Raw genomic sequence first — 27,061 nt, 5'->3', positions numbered from 1 at the left:
ATTGTATTACTTTTACCAAAATATCTAGAAATATGGATTTGGAATTCTAAATGCAGTTTATTATGCTCAATGCAGCTCATTGCACTTCTAATGGACGGCGATGTGGTATAACATAATGAATGAGCTAGGCTTAAGGCTAACAACAGTAGAATGCAATAGGCGCAGTGATGGCTCATGATGCAATACAAGGAACAATCAGCCAGAATTTTGTTAAAAGCAGACCGAAAAGCAGTTGAAGTCTGGTCAATTGTGATAGAAATGCTGTAACTTTAGGCTTAGGTCTACTCATTAAAATCAACAGAGAGCCCACTACCTGTATATTGTATAACCCAAAACTTAGGGGCCGTTTATACAAGAACGATTGCGAAGGAAGACGACAAAATATTTTATCATAAGTGCCTTTCGTTTACATGGCGACCCCGCCATCGGGGCTTGAAGACGCAAAAATCTGAAGACTCCTTCCAGAGTGTAGAGTTTTGAAGACGACCCGGGTTGCGTCTCCGTCTAAACGGCTAAACCAAAGATCCTTGATTACCTCTCTGGCTAAACTGTCAAATTAGAATGTCTGCGCGTGACGTACGGGGGTTCTATCACACCACCACCCAGCGGTCTGGAATGCATATCCAATCGAATATCACATACTCTTGCGTCTTCATATAAACAAAGATTTCCCCCTGAGAATGCTCGTCTAAACGCAAATAAAAAACGTATAAACGTAGCCTTAAAGACATGTCAAGATAGGCTACACAGTGCCACTGCTGGCCATTTTGGTGCCCTAACTGGTGAAATACAGTATTAACCTAAGTATGTCATCATATGGCCAACTATAAAGATGTAATCTGCCTGTTCTCAGGGATGGGTAGTATTTCTGAAACATGTAATATGTATTTCAAATACAAAATATTTTGTCATTTGTATTTTATTGGGTTGAAGGAAATGGCTCTGTATTTTGTATCAAAATACTTTATTGGTGTGTATTTTTGTATTTTAAAAATACTGCAAAATACTATGTGTGAAAAACACTAAAAAAGTAGATACTACACACAGGTGTAATGAATAATTGGTGATTAGGCAACAATGGTTTATGTTTATCGCAATCAGCTAATGTGAGAACAGCTGTGTTCAACGACACTCACAGCTTTTCAGTGACGGCTATTGCTGAAGCATCAGCTCTGGTCTGAAGTATAAGTAAGTATGTAAGTATAAGTATACTGTATATACTCTTTTGATCCCGTGAGGGAAATTTGGTCTCTAAATTTGGCATTTATCCCAATCCGTGAAACACACTCAGCACACAGTGAACACACAGTGAGGTGAAGCACATACTAATCCCGGCGCAGTGAGCTGCCTGCAACAACAGTGGCGCTTGGGGAGCAGTGAGGGGTTAGGTGCCTTGCTCAAGGGCACTTCAGCCATGCCTACTGGTCGGGGTTCAAACCGGTAACCCTCCGGTTACAAGTCCAAAGAGCTAACCAGTAGGCCACGGCTGCCCTGAAGCACTGGTGTGAAGTCGTACGCAAGTAAAGATGAGCAAGTTTACCTGTGCAACTTCACATAAGGACACCGACAAAGGCAACAATGTCCTAATGTCGCATGCCAATCTTTAACAGAAAAAATGTCAGATATCTCAATGAACCACAATGACATCAATAGATGGTAAGGTGTTGAGTGTGTTTGAATTCCCTTCTTTGTAGCATCCTTATCTGCATTCCACAGTGGGGAGAAGTTCACCTTGTTTAATTAAATAACAATTATATTTCCTTATTAGCTGCATACTTGAGGTTGGAGATATTAAGGCACGTCAAGTTTCTCACATACTGGAACTTCAAGATACATAGCGTTATGATTTTCTTATTCAGTTCTGCACTGGACTTGAATTACGAAATTCGGCACAGATACACAATTTTGGCCTATTGATTACGTTGCACATTATGGCAAAGGGGCCATGCCGCTCGTTATACGTTTTCCAAAGTATTCTGTATATAGCAATAAAATAGAATATAAATACATGAATACATTTAGATAAAAAAAAAACAATAATTTCATGAAATACAGCTTGTTCAGGAGTCTCGAAGCTCGAGTCCGACGAGTCAAGTCTGAAGTCTTTTGAGTGGAGTCGCAAGTTAAGTCTGAAGTCATTGTTTTTGCGACCTCATTGTTTTAGGCTAATGAAAAATAGTTTTCGCAAGTGCAAGGATATGTGGATTCAATTCATCATGTTTGCGATGTCATTAGATCAAATAAATGTTCAAAAAAACTCAAAAAGTCAAAGAAAAGCTTTATGAGATCATAGAAGAAATATCTGGTGTCTCGCAATGTTCATTTCTATGGAAATGCACCTAGTTTATCTTTTATTTCTTTGCATTGTGCAGGCTACATTCACAAATACACTGCAAGATTGGCAACCCAGTGACTTCTATTCTGTGCTATAGCCTATGCGACTGTCCGTGCGGCACATAGCCTATTCAACATGACTCCTAACATTGGTTGAAAGATTACAGAAGCTAGGTTTAGCTGTGACAATATCCTGGGTGATCCTAACAGCTAATGTTATTTTACACAGTAAAATCCGAATTTGAAAGCCTGGTCACCAGTTGCCAGTTTGTATGGCTAGTTTGCCTACTTAGACTCTGCATAATGAAAAAGCTTTGTATGTCCCCTTTCTTCTTCTTGGGTGGCATAGCTGATCTACAAACCACAAAAAGGGGCAAACATGTACATGCCGAAGGGCAAAGGGAATATCAAAATGTTTTACTTTGGCCTTTTATAGGGTATATTGGCAGACAGCCCTGGTAACTTACCGTTGTCGTTGACACACCTGCTCGCTTGACTGGCAGTGCAAAGTAGCCTGTGCATTGGCACTCTCCATGCGTGTAGCGTGCGTGTCAGATAACCCTTCCCCCTCCCCCTCGGTTTTTCAGCCAATCAAATGACGTTTCTAGTACTGTCGTGCTGGCTGTCGGAATGATCAGCAGCACAAATAAGTTCGCTAAAATATTGGTGGGGGATTTTGTCATCTTAAAATTTTGATTAGGACTAGTCCTTAGCGTCCCACCCTAAATCTACGCCCATGGTCATGCATATGCATTCATGGGAGGATCCAGGGGAAAGTGGGTGTTTAGCGTAAAGAGATGGGAGGGGAAGCGTAAAGAGAGCCTAGTTATGTATTCCGCGGTATGTACAAAGACTGCTCGTGAAAGCACACGTCTATTCTGTGCCTACATACTTCCGCCTTGTAAAAGCAAATGTCTTACTTTCACTTTCACGTCATTTACTTAAACTTTCCTACTTGCTAGATTTGAAGAATCTTCCATAGCCTACGTGCACAAGTAGTTTGAGTAGAACTACTGATCTTCATTATCTCCCTGCTTGTTGACATCTTATCATGTATGGTATTATTTCATGATCGCTAAACGTTTTATTCTTTTTAATGTTGTCATCAGTTAACTTCATTCAACTGCGCTTATATGTAGGCTATTCCGTTCAGTTGTGGACCATCGTAAATTGCGGTAGGGGGCAGAGAAAGGCAGAGAAAGGTGCAGATTACACTATGAATTGAAAGTTTGTTAAATACAACGTACACTTGGGTATGACTGCGTTCGCTATCTGCGGTTTGTCCATGGCGCTGATAACGCTACGTTCGCTACTTACATCTGGCCCTGAATCTCCAATCACTCATCTTCTGTTCTCTTGTCTCAATCTTCTCACTCTTTGCAACATAGTTCTATCAATATTGCTTTAATCCATATAGTACTGTTTTTGATTGTCCTTTTTTCTGCGAACTTCAGACTGACAGACAGACCGAGGAGTAGAGATGCACCGATTGCAATTTTCTGGGCCGATACCGATTTCTGATTTTTCATAGAGTTTGACCTGCCGATACCGATTTTAGCCGATTACGATTTAATTTCTTCTAACCACTTAACAGCACAGCCAAAGAGTTATTTTCCATCTTTTCTTTAAAAGAACATGTTAACATAGAAATGTAATGAACTTATCAATAATGGAATGGCTGTTAAAAAAATGGAACAGGTGACAGTTTCTTCTTCAAGTCTTAACTTCAGCTGCATCAAACTATAATGCTTCACAGTGTGTGACATTCATTTCCCACACTACTAAATGCACTGTGTTATGGAACACCCATTTTTTTCTTCTCACATCCAATATCCAACTAAAAATACAAAAACAATTTTCATGATACATTTGAACATGCTGTCATGGAACATATGCATGCATTGATGCATTTAATTCTTGCATGAAATGCATAGAAACTTTCAGAGACTGCTGATTTAGTAGGCTATTCCGAGCACCAGTTTTCTTTACTGTAGGCTACTATGTCAAAAGCAACTTTAACTTTTGTTTGCCTTTCTAATAGACTATTGTATGTTCACATTCACAACATCCACTTCCCAATCTGGGTATTAACTCATTGAGTGCCAAATGCGTTGAGTGCCAAAAACGTAGGCTAATATTACTTTTTAGCTTTTTTTTTAAAATTACGAAACTAGACACTCTAATACACCTTATATGTGATTTTGGGAACTCTGTGATGAATGGAAATGAAATATATGACGATCGTGAAACTCATGAAAACGCACAATCTGGACATTTTATCATAACTCGGTTGCCGCTTTGGGTCGAATCAGTGACGCATGCACGTCATTGTCAAAAACAGGCCATTTTCGTGGGTCTATCACTAGGTGGCAGTCTCGCCAGGTCTCGCTGATCACTTCCCGGAATGTTTACACAAGTAAGTACCAGGCACACATATTTCATGAAAGACGTTATATCTCCATTTCTAGAAAAAAAACAGCGATTTTGATGAAAACTAGCCACTGTTTAGCTTGGGATTTCTCAGGAACAGAGGCGTGTAGAAATACACGGTTTGCACCCACCGAGAGCTTAAAGTCTCACCTTTTAATCGAGCTATTCTACGTGTTCATAGCTATAACACAGAATATGCTGTGGCTGTACAAGAAACATCAACAATGGTCTAGATTGCTGGCACTCTAGGACAAAGCTCTCGAAAACAGTTTGGCATTCAATGAGTTAAGGCATAGCCCTAGTCTACGTGCAGTAAATAGAGTATTTCTTAAGTGGAGTAGAACTACTAGGCCTACTCTGTATGTCGTTACTCGTTGACATCTTATCTGCCTATGATCGCTAAACTTTAATTCTTTAATTAAACACCCAGTCATGGGCGATCACGTGAAAATCGGCCAATTCCGGTGTTAACTGGCTGGACTGTTCACTTTGCCTCTGGAGTTAACGTAACCGCCCCCTTCTCTTGCAGGTGTGTTCAGCTGATGATTTAGCGATACCTGGCCGCAGATTCGTCTGTTTAACTGAAGTTCAAATAGACATGTTTGTGATGCTGCACTTTGTTGTTTAATAAAGCTTTACAACACGATGTGTCGGCGTTGGAAGTGTCCGGTTATCTGTAGTAGGCTAGGCTACATGCGCTGGAGCATGAATATGCCACCAAATAAATAAAACTAAATAAACTCCACGTGGGTCTCGAATCACTACTAAATTAAACTGCTTGCATGATAACCTGACATTTACCTGCTTGCGCCACAAACCAAGCTGACACAACCAAGAGAAATTGGCCATACTTATTTACTAGGCCTACAAGTAAAATAGGTCACCTATGTTATTGTGTTTGTAGCAGGTTAACACAGTGGATCATGGTAACTGTCTACTGTGTTATCTTGCTGCATTGCCCAAGATTTAGACCTTCAAAGTATAGCCTAGGCTTAATGGTTTTTACGTTTCACTGACTGCTGGTCAGGCTGCCCGCGGCCACCTAGTCTATCTTCAGCCTAAATTGAGGAAGCATTGCTGGTCTAAAAATGTATACATTTAAAAAACTGTGAATGGCGAGGATTGAACCCGTAGGCTAGACTGAAAATAGCCTTATCAACGCATCAACCTGTTGCGCCACATACATCTTATCACTTGATGAGAAATAAATTATTAAAATATATATAAATCCAATACACCTCAAACCGTTAACATGTCAAAACACGAACGTAAATAGCCTAGGCCTACGTGTATCTTGTGATATTTGATATTACATCTCTTTTGTGATATGTAAAATTTTGTGTAAAATGAAGACACATTAGACTTCTCCTGCACATTGTCCGTTTCAATGCGTGTTTCACGTTCGTTGTGATATGCATCAGGTTAATATGCAGATTATAGTTCTAGTTTCGTCATTCGAGTTCGAATCTTTTTTATTTATTTTATTTATTTGCTGGCGTTCATAATAAGACACTTCACGTAGAGGTGGCCTGGCAGCAATCAGTGAAACGTTTGTAAACTGAACCATGATAGGCTACTTTGGGCAACATTGCAAGATAACACAGTAGCCAGTCACCATAATCCACTGTGTTAACCTGCTAAACACAATAACATACTAGTTGACCTCATTTAGGCCTACTAGTAGGCCTAGTACATATCACCAATTTCACTGGGAAGTGTCAACTGGTTAGTGGCGCAAGCAGGTTTGTGTCAGGTTATCATGCAAGCAGTTTAATTTAGTAGTGGTTCGAGACCCACGTGGAGTTTATTTAGTTTTATTTATTTGGTGGCATATTTATGCTCCAGCGCATGTAGCCTAGCCTACTACAGACAACCTGACACTTCCAACGCCGACACATCGTGTTGTAAAGCTTTATTAAACAACAAAGTGCAGCATCACAAACATGTCTATTTGAACTTCAGTTAAACAGACGAATCTGCGGCCAGGTATCGGAGGCTAAATCATCAGCTGAACACATCTGCAAAAGAAGGGGGCGGTTACATTAACTCCAGAGGCAAAGTAGACAGTCCAGCCAGTTAACATGAAAGCCAGTTACCGTATAACACCGGTCACCAGTCGATCAATCGGTGCATCTCTACCTAGGAGAGTTTGTTCAGATTTTTCATTGCCACAGACACTGTCAGAAGTCTAGACAGGCTTTCAGAATACTGCAAAAGCCCAAGAAACATTTTTGAAGAGGACAGTATAAGAGTTTTAGTGTAGAGGTGTAAGGAGATGAGTGGGAGAACGAAAACAAAGCATTGTGGAGGATGTAGAAAAAAACCATGGAGCCATGGCAGGACCTTTAATCCAGGACCCCATGCATGGTCACCCTGACCTGTGATGTTGAATGGTGTCTGTGCAACTTTGCAAGAGCACTTTGTACACAAGAGGGATTGTGGATGAAGGATTGAGCTGTCGAAAGGATTTGGATGTTTTAGGCAAGAGGGATGTAGTGCGTGCGTGCGTGTGAGTGAGTGTGTGTGTGTGTGTGTGTGTGTGGTCAGGTGTGCTTGTGTGTGTGAAAGATACAGATGTCCTCTTTCTCATTTCCAGGTGTTGGATAGTCTTCTGACACAGTACGGCTCAGTGGAGAACGTTGAACAAGGTAACACATCTGAGCGATCGCTGGGTCACAAAGCACTGGGCTTCTAATGAAATCAAACCCACTTCACAGTGGTCCTGATGTTGTGTGTTTGGGTGCAAGCGAGTAGAGGGCGCAGACATAATGGAGGGGTGGCTGGGTGGTCTGTGAAGGTATTGCTGACACAAAGATATGCGTTTGTGTGTGTGTGTGTGTGTGTGTGTGTGTGTGTGTGTGTGTCTATCTGTCTGTCTGTGTGTGTTTATGTTTGTGCGTATGTCCGTCTGTGTGTGTGTGTATACTGTATGACTCCTCTTTTACTCTTCCCAGCTTTACTCTGAGTAATAGATAATATTCTCAACTCAAGTGTTGGCTTCCTGGAACGGCCCGCATTTTCTATTTGTACTTTTCAAATAGAAAAGTATGCTTTGTTTCATCTGTTGAAACCTCTGTGAGCGTGAGTGTGTCTGTGTGTTTGAGTATACTTCTTATTTGCAATTGCCCACCACTGTGTGTGTGTGTGTGTGTGTGTGTGTGTGTGTGTGTGTCTGTGTGTGTGTGTGTGTGTGTATGTGTGTGTGTGTATGTCTCTCTCTCTCTCTCTCTCTCTCTCTCTCTCTCTCTCTCTCTCTCTCTCTCTCTCTCTGTGTATGTGTGTGTGTGTGTGGGAATATTTCTTATTTAGAATTGCCCACCACCATGATATCTCTCTCTCTCCCTCCCTCACCCGATTCATTCTGGATGCTGGGAAGTGTGTCATGTTACACTTCTGTGAGTCAAATGTGTGTTGGTGTGTATGTGTGTGTGTGTGTGTGTGTGTGTGTGTGTGTGTGTGTGTGCATGCACTCACGCACATGTGCGATTCTGTGTGTGTTCGTGTTACTGTCTGGCCTTGACTCACAATAGGGGACTTATTCTACCCTCCTCTGAGTCTCCTTTTCTCTCTACCTCCTCCGTCTTATCCTCCACTTTTAGCCTTATCTCTCAGTTCCACCGGCAGCTGGTAATGGTCTACTGTGGTGACGCCACTGCTGGTTGTAACTACATCCATCCCATATTTTGGCAGGCTGACAACTCCAACCCACCTTGTGTGTGTGTGTGTGTGTGTGTGTATGATTGAGTGTGTGTGTGCATGTTTGTATGTATGTGTTTATTTGGGTGAGGCTATGTACGCACATGCTCTTGTGTGTTGACTGTCTGGTCCAGTCTGTGACTGTGTGTCGTATGAATAATCATGGGGTGAGTGTGTGAGGTTGGTGTATGGCACATTCGTGTGGAAGGGAGTGGGTATTTGTATACGTGTCGGACTCCCTCCACTGTTTATATATCTGACAACAGTGACACTGAGTGACCATACCCTGGAGTGTGCCTTATTCCCAGAGACTGACGATATCTGAATTGCTTTAAAACTGACTGAACTTAACTATTATGGTAGCTGGTCTCAGAAGTCAGAAGACTCACAGACTTGTAGGCTGCCCGTTTCCTCACTCATGTGATATGCATCACATTTGACCTTTCGTGTTATTCCTTGGTGGTTTCTAATGGATTTTTAATGCATTTCCTCTGAGAAAGTACTTTTTTTTTTAAATGTTTAAAGTATATTTTTTTGGGCTTTATGCCTTTAATGATAGGACACTGGAGAGTGACAGGAAGTGATGGGAGAGAGAGCAGGGGTGGGATCCGGAAAGGACCACGGGCGGGAATCGAACCCGGGTCGCTGGTGCACGGCGCAGGTGCCCCAGCCAGCTGTGCCACAGCTGGGGCCGAAAGTACTTTTTACTAACCTGACTCCGCCAGATGGATGCTTCGCATTTGCTCTGCATGTCCATCTGGGAACTTTCCGTTGGAGAACTTTTGGGAAGAGGCAAAAATACTGGTTAGCTGATTGGATAAAGCATCTGTCTATCACCACCTATGTTGGTTATCGACGGGCTAAATCAACCAATCAGATGAAGGAAGTGTTCTTCTAATGCCTTCGTTTAACATACAATTATGTTAGGTAACGTAACTAGCGTTAACGTTTTTAAACTTACCATTTGTATGTGATTTCCCCAGGAATACTTTCTAATTCGGATAAAACTTGTGTGATAGCTATGCTCATCTCATCTCTGGATGCCGTCATGTTGTTTGTTGCGTCACACCTAAACCCGCCTCAAAACCAACGCTGATTGGCCGTTCGTTTGGCGAACTGCTCCACATTTTCTCTATCGGAAAGATGCCAGATTGATCTGTGAGTGGAAAACTGAAGGCTGGCTAACTTTTTACTACCATGTTACAAATTATGTGTACAAATGTTTTTTGACAGAAGAGTAAAGTATTTTTTTTTTAATTCGATAATAATATTCGGTAACACTTTACTTGACAGTATCGACAAAAGAGTGACATGACACTGTTATGAACACATGACACTGTCATGACAGATAAAACCTAACCCTAACCCTAACCCTAACCCCAACCCAGACCCAGATCCTAATCCTAACCCTTTTCCTAACCTTAACCCTGACTCTAACCCCTACCCTTTTCCTAACCTTAACCCCAACCCTTTTCCTAACCTTAACCCCAACCCCAACCCTTTGCCTAACCCTAACCCCAACCCTTTTTCTAACCCTAACCCCAACCCACCCCATCTCCTGCCCCTTATTGGCACCTACTCACACGGCATACAACACCTTCACCACACACTGAAACAACACTATACTGATTTCCAAACAACACACCCCACCTTCCAACACCACACACTCATCTCCGCATATAGACGCAATAAAAACCTCAAAGACCTCCTCATACGCACCACCTTCACCCGTCACTTACAACCACCACCCCCTAAAGAAAACTTACACTTCACCCCTCACCTATTCATCACCAATATTTATAGTCACTGTTCTGCACCCACCAATCCACTAAACTTAGACACTCCCAATTTAGTATATGTTATCACCTGCACTCACTGTCACATGTTGTACATCGGGGAAACTGGACATACACTTCGCATACGCCTCAAACAACATCTGCACAACATACATAAAAATACACTCAACACTTATCTCGTCACACATTTCCAGACGCACAACATCACACATTTGAGGGTCTGTGGCCTTGAAGGGAACCCAGGCTGGACAATTTTACAGAGGAAAAGAGCAGAGAGATTGTGGATTTTAAAACTTCAAACACTACACCCACAAGGTCTGAATGAAAAATTAAATTAAAGTTTTAAACCACTCTGTGTCTTTTTTACAGCTCCTCTCTTTTATTTCCTTTTAATTTTTATTTTATTCTGTTTTATTTATTTTATTTGACTTTTAGATGGGATTAGTGGGGCAGGGACAACTGGCCAGTGCATAATGGTCCAAACAACCACTCACCAAAACAAATTTTAATTCTAATTTCCTAACCCTAACTCTAACTCTAACTCTAACTCTAACTCTAAACCTAACCCTAACTTGATATGACAAAAACTGAATGTCACTTAATAACAGAAGCGTTATGTCATAAACGTTTATGACTTGTTTATGACACGTTCATCACAGTGTCATGTCACTCTTATGTCGACACTGCCAAGTAAAGTGTAACCTAATATTCATTATGAGGGTGTTTTTGACCAATAACTGAATTCACCAATTCCTACACTTTCTGTGTGCATATAACTCTGTCTGTATGTCTCTCTCTCTCTCTCTTTCTCTCTCTTCCTCTCTACCACCCCCTTCATCCGAGATAGCGTGTGTTTGCATGTATCAGTGTGTGACAGCATGGTAAGACACTTGACTTGAGGAAGTAGTGCATTTTGGACTATGGTTTTCAGTTCCTGTGGAGCCATATGCTGGACTTTGATCCTGAAGGGAGCTGGTTGCCCTCAAGGAAGGGGGGTGTGTGTGTGTGTGTGTGTGTGTGTGTGTGTGTGTGTGTTTTTGTGTGCTTGTGTGTGTTTGTGGTTTATGTGTGTGCCTGTGTTTGTAGCTTTGATCTTGTATTTCCTGTGTGAGTGGAATTGCCCCAGACCATCAACCAGTTGATACTGTGATAAATTAAAGCTCTGGTGGCGTACACACTGGAGGAAAACAGTCGAGTGGTTTTCTAAAGAGATGGGCTTGTAGAGCAATCACACTTAAGGACTTCAGTCATCCATAGAGAAGCGTTTTAAAAGTCTAACAATTGGAATGGAATCGGATTACCTCATAGTAGTAGTTATAGACCCTTTCAACAAGGTAAACAAAAACAATGCTTGAACATTCTATTTGGGCCCCAATCTACTTCCTCTGCATTAAGATAACATATGGAATGTTCAAAAGGAAGTCTTGTGGGGCCAACTATGATGCTGATAATGGAACTGTCTTGAAAGGGTCCATAAGAATAGTATTGTATGGTTCAAGTAGCTCATAAGTATAAGTATAAGTATAAGTATAAGTATATATACTCTTTTGATCCCGTGAGGGAAATTTGGTGTCTGCATTTATCCCAATCCGTGAATTAGTGAAACACACACTAATCCCGGAGCAGTGAGCTGCCTGCAACAACAGCGGCGCTTGGGGAGCAGTGAGGGGTTAGGTGCCTTGCTCAAGGGCACTTCAGCTGTGCCTACTGGTTGGGGTTCGAACCGGCAACCCTCCGGTTACAAGTCCGAAGCGCTAACCAGTAGGCCACGGCTGCCCATTGAGATGCAGGAGATGTCCTTTGAGGAGAAGTAGTTAATGTTGTATTCTGAATAAGCAGACCTTCAGAAATCTGCCTGCAGAACATTATGTAAATGAACATCGACAGGGTCTTAGAGGGGAGTTTTCTAGGAATGGAATCACTTGTGGAGATATATAAAGTTCTAGAATGTTCTGAGAGTGATTGAGTACTTCTCTGTATTGTGTGTCATTATGTCTGTGCTCTGATGAATCACTGTTAAAAACTTTGTGTGAGTTGTTGTTTTGTCTGCTCTTCATGACCTCTTTATTTCTCTCTTCCTCTCTCTTGTTCTCTCTTTTATCCATCTGCCTCTCCCTCCATCCTTCTCTCTCTCTCTTTCTCTCTCCATCTCTGATGTTTTAGTGAACACAGATACAGACACAGCCGTGGTGAATGTCACTTACGCAACTAAGGAGGAGGCTAAAGAGTGAGTACTCTGTCATCCCTTCTTCCTGTTGTTCCTCCATTGAATCACTCTACATCTCTATCTCTTAACATCCTCTCTCTAAATGCTACAGTGCTACATTCTGGGGGCATGAACATGAACTGAAGATGCCTGGCAACTGTAGCTGTTGGCTGCAGCAACTCAAACTAGTAAAACCGAACGACCCCCCCCCCCGTATACCGACAGTCGGTGACCTCAAGTATCAGAGATCTATGTGAAAAATCACCAGAATTATCTTTTAATGCCATGTTTTGCTGCGACAGAGTCATTGGCATTCTTGGTTTCAAACTACTGCCACCTTTTTATTGTTTTGGAAGCCAGATGGCACAAAGTATGGCCCAGGCAAATGAAACATTTCATGGATTATGCCTAATTTTATGGACCTTAGTGAGAACCACATGCAATTTCACAGTAGGTGGCCTGAACAGATCTGTTCCAAAAGCTAGCAATTAACTAAAGGAAAGACCAGGATCGAATCAGGCCTTTGGGCATTTTGTTAGTCCAGTTATTGTTTTATTTCTCTAACATTAAAGGGTCATGTTTTTCACTGTGGGAACACAGTATGTGTTTTCCTCTTTAAAACTGCTCAGCGATATGAAAGCGTGAAGGCAGTTGCAGATGAATTTATGACCAACCCAGCCCATGGCAGCTGCCCTCTCTTGCTCTTGCTCTGCGCTGATGCTCGTGACTGGTTTAAAGGGTAAAGGCACGAAATTTCTCTTTCATAAAGCCTCCCACAGTTTACTTCATCACATTTGTTTTCAAAAATGTTACTTGAATGCTATCATACAGTGCTTTTGTCGATGATCGCATGCACCGCCTTTGTCGACATTTGCTTGCAGCGCTTTTGTTGACAATCACATGCAGGTTGTCATGGTGAATTATTCCTTGTGCAGTTGTTATCTTATCTTGAAATAATGGGGTAACACAAGGGGCGTAACTGTTAGGCAATTCTTTTGTAGAAGACCCGGGATGGACTGGATAGAAATTGTGCCCAGCTTTAATAGTGTTGGCATTGGCACACCAAGTAAGTTTTGGCTTTCCCTGCACAGTGTGTTTTGGAATGGCTTACTTGGCTGATGCTTCTATCCAAAGAGACTTACGTATGTCAATTATTACAAGGGCCATTCTCCCCAGAGCTACTCAGGGTTGAGTGCCTTGCTCAAGGGCACAATTAGTGGTAGCTGGGATATGAACGCACAACTGTTCTGGCTACTGCATGATAGCCCAGCTCCTTAGCCACTATGCTACTGCTGCCCTATGCGTTGATTGGTCACCACATCAATTCACGTGGCTGCGGAGGTGAAAGTGGTGGATGTCCGACTATTTAAAGAGCTCAGACTTAAAGGATGGTGATTTGGAGGTGGCTTGAGCTCCTCACATAACACAGAAGGGCTCTCTCTCTCTCTCTCTCTCTCTCTCTGTCTCTCTCTGTGTGTGTGTGTGTGTGTGTGTGTGTGTGTGCGCACCTGTGCCACATGTAGAGCCCTGGAAAAGCTGACGGGTCACACCGTGGAGGATCACTCGCTGGGCGTGTCATACATTCTGGACGCGGACGCCGTGTCTCCGCCACAGGCCCTCAAGCTGCAGAGGGGCAGCCGGGGCAGGACGGGGGACCACCTGGACTACAGTGGCGCGGCGGGGGGCCCTGGGGGGCAACAACGGCAGCGACAGCCTGAGCTCCCGCTCCGCATGCTGGTGCCCACGCAGTTCGTGGGGGCCATCATCGGCAAGGAGGGCCTCACCATCAAGAACCTTACCAAAGAGACGCAGTCCAAGTAAGGGTTGTTTGTGGTTGTTTGTGGTTTATCTGAAAGTGATACAGGAAACGTGTTACCTCTGTCACAATATCATCTCTCTGGTTGTCTTAATATCTCTCTGGAATCAAAACATTGACATGAAAGACCAAATCACAGTGTTTAATAATTAGATTTCAACTTTACAATTTTTAACGCTTGAGTCAATTTAATTGACATAGTGCTTATTTTACAATGTCATGATGGGACCCGTGTCATGTTGTGGATTGTGGATTTCTCATACTGGGCTAGGGACACAGTGATTGGAGCAGGGCATGCTACCATGGCGACTAAGATCCATGGCTGTGACAGCTCACCTTATGTCTAGTGTCCTTCAGAGCTGTCTGGGAGGGAAGCAGACCCTGCACAACCCCCTAACTAGAATAACTCTATTACATTATAGTTGGTCACTGTGATCCTCCATCCCTCCCTCCCTCCCTCTCTCACACATAATGCCACTGTTCTCTCTCTCTCTCTCTCTCACACACACACAAACACTTTCTTTCTCTCTCTATCTCTCTCTCCTGTGCAAGTGAGTGAGAAAATAGGGGGCCTGTTGAAGCTAGATTATTTATGTGTTTTTTTTTAAATTAGGAGGACAAGGGGGTTTTCATCGAAATAAAACTTGTGGCAAAGAATGCAAAAGGTTTCTTTTAAGAGTATAATGATCTGAAAGTGTAAGCTGTTAGGGGAAGTGCCTGTGGAGACTGGGGTTCGTTTCAGCCCCATGGCTAATGTCCCAAATCCAACCCCATATCTATTTAGCTTTTGCTTTATGTCAGTCTTCACTGTCTTGTCTCAACAATAAGGCAAAAGCCCATATTTTATTCTACAGAAAGAACTATTAATTTATTGAACAATTAACTATTAATTAACTATTAATTTATTGAACAATTAATTTGTGTAAATGTTAACGATTTAACGATTCAATGTTTTATTATCTAAATAAAATGAGCTATTTGTTTAAAGGAATCTAAAAGCTCTCCTCGTCTCCCCGTTTCTCCTTGACACTCTCGCAGGGTGGACATTCATCGTAAGGAGAATGCGGGCGCAGCAGAGAAGGCCATCACCATCCACTCCAGCCCTGTGGGCTGCTCCTCAGCCTGCCGGATGATCCTCGACATCATGGAGAAGGAAGCCAACGACACCAACGCGTGAGTGCTTACCCCTCCAACCCCCCCCCCCCCCACACTCCGCCTGTCTCACCTTGACCTGTTTCACCTGGCTCATCTCCTAGCTAATCTCTAAAAAAGATAAAGATGACATATTTAGCGGACACCTTTATCCATAGCCATATACATAATGCATGCCACCTGTCCGACTGACAGACAGTGACGCTACCACAGCTCAATCACACCTGCCAGAACTGTCTCACCTTCACCTGCCGCAACTGTCTCACCTTCACCTGTTTCATCTGTTTCACTTGTCTCACCTTCACCTGTCTCACCTGTTTCAACTGTCTCTTACTCTCTTTAGTTGTCTTCATGTTTCTGACATGCTTCATCAACTCGTTAGTACACACACAGTACACACAAGCGCCCCTCATTTGGAAATCTGTAGTTTTGCTCTACCATTGACCTCCCCCAACTGCTACGTACCACCAGCTGTCATCAGAGAACTCCAGGGAACACTAGCTGTGTTTGTCTCTAACTCTCTGTCTGCCTGTCTGTCTGTCTGTCTGTCTGTCTGTCTGCTGTCTGTCTGTCTCTCCAGGGCTGAGGAGGTGCCTCTGAAGATTCTGGCTCATAACAGTCTGGTTGGGAGACTCATCGGGAAGGAGGGCCGCAACCTGAAGAAGATCGAGCAGGACTCGGGGACCAAAATCACCATCTCTTCGTAAGAGCTCACTCTTGATCCCCTTTGGAGCACCAGACTTCCATATACTGTAAAGTGTCACATTTCCATGGCACACTTACCCTTAAAGGTTGTATCAGCGATAGTGGGGATACGTCACTTCTGTTGATGTTCAAACAAAACAGAGAGCTAGTTCGCTACCCCCCCCCCCCCCCCCCCCCCTCCCGTGCAATTAAAAAACTCTCCTAAACGCGCGTCTCGTCGGTTATTGGTTGAAACACTTCATTTTGCTTTTGATTGGGTTGCCAACCCTTGTTGGTAGCAATTGTTTTTGTGTACAGATCTCGGTGCCTACAGAGACGGGTTTTTTTGACGGCCTGGTTATGGGGCAGACAGCTAGTGGATCGTTAGGAAAGATTAGATGAATGTGATCATTTATGTTTGGGCCTTTTTTGGGCCTGAAATCGCTGATACAACCTATAAGGTGATGATACCTGGAGCAACTTTTTCAGCAATGTTGCTGGGCAACCACATAACCAGTTAGATTTATTGTGATTAGATGATCTTGACGATTTGCCTAAGGGATTAAAGTTTTCCAGAAAATAAATTGTTGCCCAATATCAGTGGGAACATGCCAGAACCACAACAATGAGGAACATTGCTCAAAAATATTGCAATATTGCTAAAAAAGTTGCCCCATGTATCATCAGCTTTGCTATTGTCTCTTTCAAAGCAGGTATTTGAAATAAACAGTATTAAGGGTAAGTGTGCCATGAAAATGTGACAGAATATCCAATAAATTGAATGATATTAGGGGAGCGTTTCCCAGACTCAAAGCTGTATATTTAAGGTTCTCTTTGGGTGGAAAACTGATAATCCAAATGAAAGAAAAGGTTTTAAATGACCATGAAAATAAAGGCTTTTAAACTATTTTGAAACAGAGAGTGCCTTGGAACTTTTTCTTTTTGTGAATTTATTTTCCTCTTTTTGACTTAGTCACTGCAAGGCCAGTCAGGACAGTTTCTCTGTAGAATCTACCTCACTTTTCAAAGTCCATTTAAAAAAGGATTTCTTTGTTCATAAAATTGTTTCATAATGAAGAAGAAACAACATCCTTGATTTTCATCGGATTTTCAAAGGATGTTAATCCTTTTTCAGTATACGTATATGGTCAAAAAATATGGCCCTGAAAATGACATTCTTCACTTTGATGGCATTTGAATCTGATGATTTGACAATATAATGCATATTCTGATAGACGTATGCAAGAACTAGGCCTACATATGATCTAAATCTGGGAAAGAAATACTAAGAAATCCCTAATTCATGAAACATGCTCTAATTTATTAACTAGCTATATGAACCCTAGCCTAGAAATCTAGACACACCCTAGCAGCAGCAAATGAAATTTGAAGCCAGGGTAATTTAGCAACTCTCCGTTAGCTTGCGAGCTGGAAAAATTAAACTTCGATCAGGCCAATCATATCGTGTATAGAGTCGGTGGGCGGGCTTAACATAATGATGGCAGAGTTGCGACGGTTCCACGTAAATTCCCTGCTACTTGAAAACAAAGAAGATGGATGCTGCTGCTGGCAAACAGCGCGACACGAGTTAAGCTTTTTTTAAGTTGGCAAAAGTTTGATCAACTAGCCAACTAGCTCCGCTGGTGGGAAAACGCATGGGATTCATGAGTTGTAGCGCTATCCTATTGCGTGCAGAGGGAATTTGAAAGACAACCGTTTATCCCGCCCCTCGGATTGAGCACTGTGCAAGATGAGTTCCCAGACCCTACTACATCTTGATGTGGGTCTGGCTCATCAGGCTATATGAACTCAGGAATACAGATTAAATTGAAATTCAGTAGTAACCATCTGGAGGTCATCCAGCAGCTTAATCCATCATGATTTGAACCGTGAAGAAGAAGAATCCATATGTTCACTCGATGGAAGAATCCATACGTCATATTCTGCAGTTTACTAATTTCCCTATGTCTTGGTCTCTGTCCTTGTACTGTATATCATCTACTGTATGTTTGTGTGTGCAGTTTGCAGGATTTGACCATCTACAACCCAGAGCGTACCATCACGGTGCGAGGGGGGGTGGAGGAGTGCTGCAACGCAGAGGTGGAGATCATGAGGAAGCTCAGAGAGGCTTATGAGAACGACGTTGCTACTCTAAACGTATGTACATGCATACATTAACTCACTACTCTCTCACACACACACACACACACACACACACACATATATTCATATATTCAAAACCTCAGGTTTTAAATGTGTGCCCAGTGCCCTCTGGGTGTGGCCTCTGGGTGTGGCCACTCCTGTTGGCCTATTGGAGGAGTTGTGCTGAAAAGACTCAATGGATCAGCATCTTCTGCCAGATCAGTGTTTGTCACAGTTTTATAATTGAGTCTTTCAGGAGCTGTTTTTGGAATTGTGCACATTGAATCAGCTGTAATGTGTAAGCAGAAATCTGTAGAAAGACTGTTCAATTAGGGAAACAAATATGTACCCTCCAGCTGTTCAGCTCTGTCCTGCTCCACCTTATCAACCAATATTGTTTGAAGCATTTTGTTACGTTTCATGACGGTGGTGTGAAACATACAATTCATATTAGAAATGGGTCCATAAATATATTAATATAAAATTATACATAAATATATATTATAAATAGGTTCAAGAACATTATTGGAGTACATGCTTAGATTTGTGTGTTTTTGTCCTATGTCATAACGTATTTTTGTGAATAATCTGAAGTGCTCCCGTGAGTCTCTTCCTGATAGCAGAGCAAAAAAAAAACTAAACAAAACAAAATGTCTTGAGCAATCAAGCTGTTACACCCAAATACCAGAGCTCTCCAAACAAAGCCAAACAGAATGTTCTGCCTACGTCGCCTGCCTCTAGGTATGACACACAAGTACATGTACACACAAGTACAAGTACACACACTCACACAGAGACACACACACACACACACACACCTACGCGTATGCACACACGCACACCCACAAACAAACACACACACACACACGCACACACGAAGAACAGTGCCTTGGCAGACTGCCGTCAGGATGTGTACAAACATCAATTCATCCGTTGGCACACACTCTACACACCTTCACCGTCTGTCCTTTATAAACACTGGTAATTACAGGACTAGGTTTTATATGTGTCCTGTTTTCCAAACCCTACGCACACACACACACACACACACACACACACACACACACACACACCTACGCACACAGACACACACACACACACACACACACACAGTATCCTGTAGGACATTAAAAAGCAGTCGTTGTGTTTCCTGTAATATATCAATGAGGAGGTTACTTGGGGGAGAAACTCTTCTCACTCAGTGGCCTTCGTTCCCACCAACCACCAACAAGTCAGCCAATAGGAGGGAGCCATCTAGTGGAGCTCGGTGGTAATTACTCAGATCTGTCAATGTCTGACAGCACAATGCTACTGATTTACAGCATATTATAACAGCATTATTAGCAACACTTGTGCACATGTATTCTCTGTGCTTATTGTAGTGTTTTATGCCCTTTATTGTTTCTGGTCAAGAGAACCTACTAACACACACACACACACACACACACACACACACACACACACACATACACACACACACACACACACACACACACACACACACACATACCGCATACACCAACCTTGCAATTATAGGACTAGCACAAAAAATAGAGATGCAGAACTTGTTTTTGTTCATGTGTCTCTCCCTCTCTCTTCTCCCTCTCCCTCTCTCCCTCCCTTCTTCCTCTCCTCTTCTTCACCCCTCTGCTCTGTCTCTCTGGTGTGATGCAGCAGCAGACTAACCTCATCCCGGGGCTCAATCTGAACGCTCTGGGCATCTTCTCGTCCAGCGTGCCCCTGTTGCCCTCCTCTGGCAGCCCCCATGTCCACGCGCCCGTGCAAAGCCCTGCGGCCGGATACAACCCCTTCCTGGTGAGAGACAGTGTGCCATGGTCTACATCTACGCACACACACACACACACACATGCACACTTACACACACAAACACACACGCACACTCACAGACGCACATATTTTCATGGACTGACTCTCTCTCATAGAGATTCAGGCATGATGATCCAGTGCAAGATGAGTAATGTGTAGGTTGCTCACGCACACAATACACTCCCTCTCACACCAACTTCAAGTTTCTTGAGAAAAGCGCTTACACGGTAGTTGAACACAAACCGCTTTCACACCACATAACAGCTTTTTGTTATCCGATTGGATGGTTAAAGTTCTCAAAAAAAAACTGATGACTCAAATAGTCATCAATCGTCTGATCACAACAACTCTGGACAAATTACATCACACACACACACACACAAACACACACACACACACACACACACACACACACAGAAAACTGTTTACATCTGACCGCCACCATCATTGTGTTCTCACGTGTTTGGTGTGTGAGAACGTGTAAATATAAGTGGAACTGAGGTGTGTTCTCCGACAGGCTCCTGAGCAGGAGGTGGTCTACGTGTTGGTCCCGTGTTTGTGTGTTAGGGTGATTATTAGGTAGACTGCAGTTCCAGGAAGAGCCAGTGAGGTAGAGAAATGGGGATGGGAGGCAGGCAGGGTAGGAGGGTGGGAGGGTGGGGTGGGGCGGGGTGTAAAGTTCCTCTCCCTACTGAGGCTGAGACTCACCTCAAGCAGTGTGAATGCTATCTGCCTCAACTAAACACTCCCACTACTGACTAACATTCGATGTTTAGTGTGTGTGTGTGTGTGTGTGTGTGTGTGTGTGTGTGTGTGTGTGTGTGTGTCTGTCTGTCTGTCTGTCTGTCTGTTTGTGTGTTTGCAAGTGTGTGCATGTCTGTGTGGTATATTTGCTTTTCCTTCATTTGTTTATTTGCTTAGGTCTGGATTTGTGTGTTTCGATGTGTGTGTGTCTGTTTATTTGTGTATGTGTGTGTGTTTTTGTTTGTGTTTGTGTTTGTGTGTTTGTGCAGTTCATAAACAAAGTCTAGCAAGCCTCCCAGAAGTTGTGACACACACATGGATAACTTGCAGTCTGGTTCTGTGTAGTCTGGCTTAGTGAATGGTTCATTCTGACATTTCTCTCTTCTCTCTCTTTCTCTCCTCTCTCTGTTTTGTCATTTCTCTTTCTTTCTCTCTTTTTTTCTGCCATCTCACTTTCTTTCCTCTGTTTTTAATCATATTTACTCTCTGTCTCTCTTTCTCTCTTTCTCTCTTCTCTCTCTCTCTCTCTCTCTCTCCTTCGCTTTCACTCCCAGGGTCTTTCATCACCCATGGGAGGTCTCTACGGTACAACCCCAGTGGGAAGCCTTCCACACCAACTCACAGTAAGTCCTCATCCTCACTCTCCTCCCCTCTCCTTTACAGCCTACTGCACACAGTGTCATACACAGTCTCATGAGATTATTATGTGTCAAACTGTGTGAGATAATTGAATCTTGTCTTAATTAAGTTTGTTGGATGTCTACGTAGCATAATCAATCTCCATGTCAGATTATAACACCAAAAAAAGTGTAATAATAACACCAACACTTTATTTTGAGGCAAAGAAAACTTGCTTTGTTTGTATAAATGGATAAACAGCCTTAGCCTGGATACTTCGCAGAGAGTCTGGTCTAGATCCTTTGGCAAACGTTTATTTCCTGGTTGGTGGATGCTTGTCTGAAGTTTGAAATCATTGGAGTTCAATCACTAACGTTTGGTAATGACGTATGTTAACCACGGGGGACACAACGATAAAGATAGGCTTGCAACTTTTGTAATCGCTCTCAAGGGACGCCCTCTGTTTACTGGTTGGTTCAGAGAAAAGTTGTCGAAGTAAACGAAGTGAACGAGAGCTATTCCAGGCGGAGTACTGTAGGGAAAAGAAATCGAGCGGAAGTACGTAGGCAGGCGTAGGCCAGGCTAAAACAGCCTAGGGAAATGGTGTTAAATAATTAATTAATTAGTTGAATTAGTTAATTAGTTAAATAAATCCGCTTATTGATTAACATCAAACTTGCAGCGAGCCGCTCTCTTCAAGGGTGGTACAAGATTGACAGCCTAATGTACATACCGTAACCGGGATTTGGATTACACCTGCTTTAAAAAAGCCGAAATATTTCACCGCAAAACAGAAATGCGCTTTCACAGGCAGTTTTCGTACATACAGGGGAATACATAATTAGGCACATTTTACTTCACTTTTACATCTTTTTACACAAAACTCCCACTTTTCCTGTGACCCTTTCCATAAATGCATATGTGACACCGAAAAGCGCAACTTTCCATTCTCTGCTCCTGCAACAGGCAAGTGCGGCCTGTTTGTACCTACCATGCCATTTTTTTTATCCACAGGTTGTGAGGAAATTATGCCTCAAGGCGGTGCAAATATGTTAGTACATCTAGCCCTGAGACCTTAAGCATATGGCTAAAGTCTCTCTTGTGGGCATGATTGCAGCCTATATTTAGCCAAACACTGGCAGAACTACCTTTGTGGTTATCTGTTTTGTCCCTTACAGAAATGTCAGGTTTCTGGTGAACTTTCGAAAATTTGGGGCAAGGTCATATTTTCACATCAAATCTGCTGCAATCATTTATTTTTGAGTCACAGAACACTATAAGTAATAGTTACAGTAAAAATGGCCTTCAGTGAGTAGCCAACATAATTTATGGACATATCCAAATTATGACATAACCAATTTTCACAACCAATTCTATCAAGCTTCTAAGTTTCTGCAATAGCATTTTAGTGTCAAAACACACACACACACACACACAAACACACACACTTTGCAATAGTTATTGTTTTATTTTCCTACATAAAGTAAAGTGACAGGTCTTTTGCATATATGTTTATCCAAAGTTACCACTGGTCCACCACACCCCATACATACTAGACAATCAGTAGTAAAAATCATATAATGAGGAATCATTCCTCGTGTGCTGGAGATGCCTCCACTCATAACCGCTGAAATCAGTGTGCCGACACTTTCAGTAACTTGTCTATGTACATCAGCACTGAAATTTTCAACTGAAAAGCATTGGATAAACGATTGATTTGATTGAGTGGCGCCGACAAAAGATAGAATAGAAATCAGAAATAGAACTGATTCATAATCTACATAGTGGCGGTGAAAGGGTTGTGAGGGCTTGTATTGAAAACAACGGAATCTAATGTAATCGAACGTCAAAAGCGGAGTGCACTGCCCTCATGTCAGTGCCTATGTGGGGAGGTTCACCTGTAGCTGTAGCCTTGTATCCAAAAGCCACACAGAGATCCTGTCAGCACAGCCAATGCTGTAAATGCTTATGGTAAATTCCGCGTGAAGCACTGTTATGAGAGCAGGTGCATCATCATCTCCAGGTCGCCATCTGGTCATGCGTGGGAACGCTGTAGCAGAGTCCAGTGCCGTTTCAGATCTGTGGAGGGGGCATTCAGGAAGTGCCCTTGGATTGGGCCGGGGGCAGAGAGTGCACTTTGCGCAATGTAGAGTTCACTCTTGAAGTGCACACTTTTGGAGGAAGGAGGGCAAATGCCTTGTGTTGGGTGAAGGGTTCTTCACACGAGTAGAGATCTATGGGAGCTAAACTGAAGTGTGTGTGTGCGTGTGTGTGTGCGTGTGTGTGTGCGTGTGTGTGTGTGTGTGTGTGTGTGTGAGAGTATATGTATGAGGGATCCCTCTTTAGTGTAGAGGATAGGGGAGTCCGGGTCAGCCCTCCAACGCCCACATGGTGATCAAGCGTGCGCGCATGCACACACACACACAGACACACACACACACACACACACACACACACACACACACACACACACACACAAACACAAACAGAAAACCGTTTACATCTGACCGCCCCCATCACTGTGTTCTCATGTATGTGTTTAGTGTGTGAGAACGTGTAAATATAAGTGGAACTGAGGTGTGTTCTCCGGCAGGCTCCTGAGCAGGAGGTGGTCTACGTGTTCGTCCCCACCCAGGCTGTGGGTGCTCTCATCGGGAAGAAAGGACAGCACATCAAGGAACTAGCGCAGTTTGCTGGAGCCTCCATCAAGGTGAGGGCCTCTAGACTCTACAGAGACAAAATTGCTTTCGGATCCACAACAGATTTATTGTCTGGAAATAGGGCTTAAGGCCTACACACACGGCCTGCGACGCAACGGCGATTTATGGCAGGCAATTTAATAGAATCTATTGAAGTGAATGGGGCAACGCATAGGGCAAGTGGGACGACGGCCGCCGCATCGCTCTAATTGGCCCCTTTATATTTTTCAGCAGTGTTGTGCGTGAACGAGTTCAAAAGAACGCGTTCATTGAACACGCTCATTTTTTCGTGAACGTTGAACTGAACGCAACACATTTTTTAATAAAGAACTTGAACGTGAATTAGTTCACATTATGTGTCATGAACAGCAGACATCACTGTAAATGAACGTTGGAATTTGTTAACTGAGTGACATCTGTTTTCTCTTTTGAAACGCAACGAGAGAAAGTTCCTCCCTCCTGTATTCTCGCTGGTGCCGCTTAAATCATGTATTACCAGACAGAAATGGTTTTGACATTGTGTGCGCAATGCATTGCGGGCAACGTAGTGTCCGGCTGAGAATAGTTGAATAGCATACTGGCTTCCGCACAACGTTACCCGTGATGAATTGCAGCAGAGCGGGATAGGCATAGCAACGCCGCGTAGCAGGCAACGACGAGAGCGCCGAGGGCTGGATTTCATTGCACTAAGTATAGAACTGGTCTACCTTGTCTGTACTGCTGCAAGTTTCATCACCTGGTAAGAAACCCACAATTGCAGTGTCATGAGCAAATGTCTAATGAGCAGCTTCAAAGAACGTATAGTGATTTCTAGCTCGTAGTGTGAAAAAAAGTATTTATTTAAATATCTCACGAAAAAAGTAAAATGAACTGAACTTTGAACTAGTTCAGAATTAAAATTGTGAACTTTGAACGTGAACTGTTCACTTTGAGCATGTATGAACTGAACTTAAACTAGTTCAGAAAAGCTGTGAACTGGCACAACACTGTTTTTCAGGGTGATTTTTGATACGTCATAATACAAAACAACTGTCTGATCAGTGTATCTCCACTGAATCGATGGGTGATCATGTCGCCAGTAGTGTGTGTAGTAAAGAGATTAACAGAATTCCATCGTCGCGTTTGACTGTCGCATCGCCGACCATATGTGGTGGGCTTTAAGCAATCGTTGTTGTGACTGTTTTGTTTGTCCTCTCTAGATTGCTCCAGCAGACACCCCAGACTCCTCTGAGAGGATGGTAATCATTACTGGACCCCCGGAGGCTCAGTTTAAGGTACAATTTGAAGGTTTTCCACTAACCATGCCAATGTTGTTTGTCTACGTTCATCATGTTTAGTAAACACATCAGGAATCTGTGTTCCAATGCCACGGTTCAGTTGATTGCTATTAGACCAGTTGCAGACATTGGGAATGAAATACAGCATTTATGACACTTCCCCCACCTTTCAGTCAAAACTCTTTCTTGATGTGGGAAATGGATGCAGATGTCTTCTATTCTCCACATTGAGAACGAGGACGACATCCTCTGTCATGATCCCCTGACTGGTCCTGGTTCCTCCCCTGACTCTCACCCACTGTACCTCCCCCAGGCTCAGGGCAGGATCTTTGGGAAGCTCAAGGAGGAGAACTTCTTCACGGCCAAGGAGGAGGTGAAGCTGGAGACCCAGATCAAAGTGCCCTCGTCTGCAGCGGGACGTGTCATTGGGAAAGGGGGCAAAACGGTGTGTGTGTGTGTGTGTGTGTGTGTGTGTGTGTGTGTGTGTGTGTGTGTGTGAGTGAGTGTGTGTAATTTCAAATTCATGTTTGTGTGTGTGTGTGTGTGTGTGTGTGTGTGTGTGTGTGTGAGTGAGTGTGTGTAATTTCAAATTCATGTTTGTGTGTGTGTGTGTGTGTGTGTGTGTGTAATTTCAAATTCATGTTTGTGTGTGTGTGTGTGTGTGTGTGTGTGTGTGTGTGTGTGTGTGTGTGAGTGTGTGAGTGAGTGTGTGTGTGAGAGAGAGAGAGAGAGAAAGAAAGAGAGCGAGATGTAGCCACACTTGTTAATACCTCTGTGCAATACTGCATGTATTTTAGTGGGTTCAGTATGAATAGAAGCTTCTGTAAGTGCACATTCATCATGAACAAAATTGGTAATTTAAAATCATGGTCATGAATCATGAAAAAAAGTTGGTGGTACAGCATGTTTTATTTGTCACCTGTGCACATTGTCGCCCCCTGCAGGTGAATGAGTTACAAAACCTCACCAGTGCAGAGGTCATCGTTCCACGGGACCAAACGCCAGATGACAACGATGAAGTGTTTGTTAAGATCATCGGACATTTCTTCGCCAGTCAGGTATTTTTTCCATGCTGTGGGTGTGCATAGGATAGATGTCCATGACTTCTTGTGACCTACTCTTAGGGCCCTATCATGACAGTCTAAAATGCATGGTCACTGGCGAAAAGCTTATTTAAATTTAGTGGGAAGTCCAGTCCACATTGGGAGTGTTTTCATTATCAAACGTCGGGCGGATGGCGCAACAAGGCGTTCCTAGGTTTCTTAATCAGTCATGGGTGTGTTTTGAGCGTAACATCATTTAAACCAATGAGAATGGCATTCCCTTTAACAGATAGCGGCGCAACTTTAAACAGTGTATTTTTCCGACAGTGCAAGCGTACTGTGGCCAGAGCGAAGTCAGTTCGCACAAAGTGGGCAGTCAGGCCGAAGTTAATTAATAAAAGATAGATAGATAGATCAGAATTTAACACTGGTAGCACGTGATTGGTTTATTCAAATTCACTTCACCAGAAAGGTCTCGTCCATTTCAAAGTCCCCGACTTGAGGTACAGTAGCTTCCCGCTACCTATATTGCCGCCGAACTCAGGCCCTTAGAGTGTGTGATGTGACATTTCTCACTGTATGTCTTTTTTGACTGTT

At 43.0% G+C, this 27,061-nt stretch overlaps 1 protein-coding gene across 5 annotated transcripts in view; it reads left to right on the top strand.

Moving 5' to 3' along the window:
* Nucleotides 1–27,061, top strand: part of LOC121698293 (insulin-like growth factor 2 mRNA-binding protein 2) — a 49,913-nt gene that overhangs the window by 19,132 nt on the left and 3,720 nt on the right. For 2 of the 5 annotated variants that reach the window (XM_042080277.1, XM_042080276.1), the window contains 12 exons: nt 7,361–7,412; nt 12,420–12,483; nt 13,986–14,279; nt 15,317–15,451; nt 16,011–16,133; nt 18,136–18,271; nt 19,931–20,071; nt 21,382–21,450; nt 24,036–24,155; nt 25,344–25,418; nt 25,735–25,866; nt 26,366–26,479. In XM_042080277.1, coding sequence (XP_041936211.1) covers nt 7,361–7,412; nt 12,420–12,483; nt 13,986–14,279; nt 15,317–15,451; nt 16,011–16,133; nt 18,136–18,271; nt 19,931–20,071; nt 21,382–21,450; nt 24,036–24,155; nt 25,344–25,418; nt 25,735–25,866; nt 26,366–26,479 — 1,455 coding nt within the window. The remainder of the gene's footprint in view (nt 1–7,360; nt 7,413–12,419; nt 12,484–13,985; nt 14,280–15,316; nt 15,452–16,010; nt 16,134–18,135; nt 18,272–19,930; nt 20,072–21,381; nt 21,451–24,035; nt 24,156–25,343; nt 25,419–25,734; nt 25,867–26,365; nt 26,480–27,061) is intronic. The other 3 variants (XM_042080279.1, XM_042080281.1, XM_042080278.1) reach the window with 3 other exon arrangements.

Source organism: Alosa sapidissima, chromosome 23, assembly GCF_018492685.1.
Source record: "Alosa sapidissima isolate fAloSap1 chromosome 23, fAloSap1.pri, whole genome shotgun sequence".
Taxonomy (NCBI): domain Eukaryota; kingdom Metazoa; phylum Chordata; class Actinopteri; order Clupeiformes; family Clupeidae; genus Alosa; species Alosa sapidissima.
This window is presented reverse-complemented; position numbering and strand designations above follow the sequence as displayed.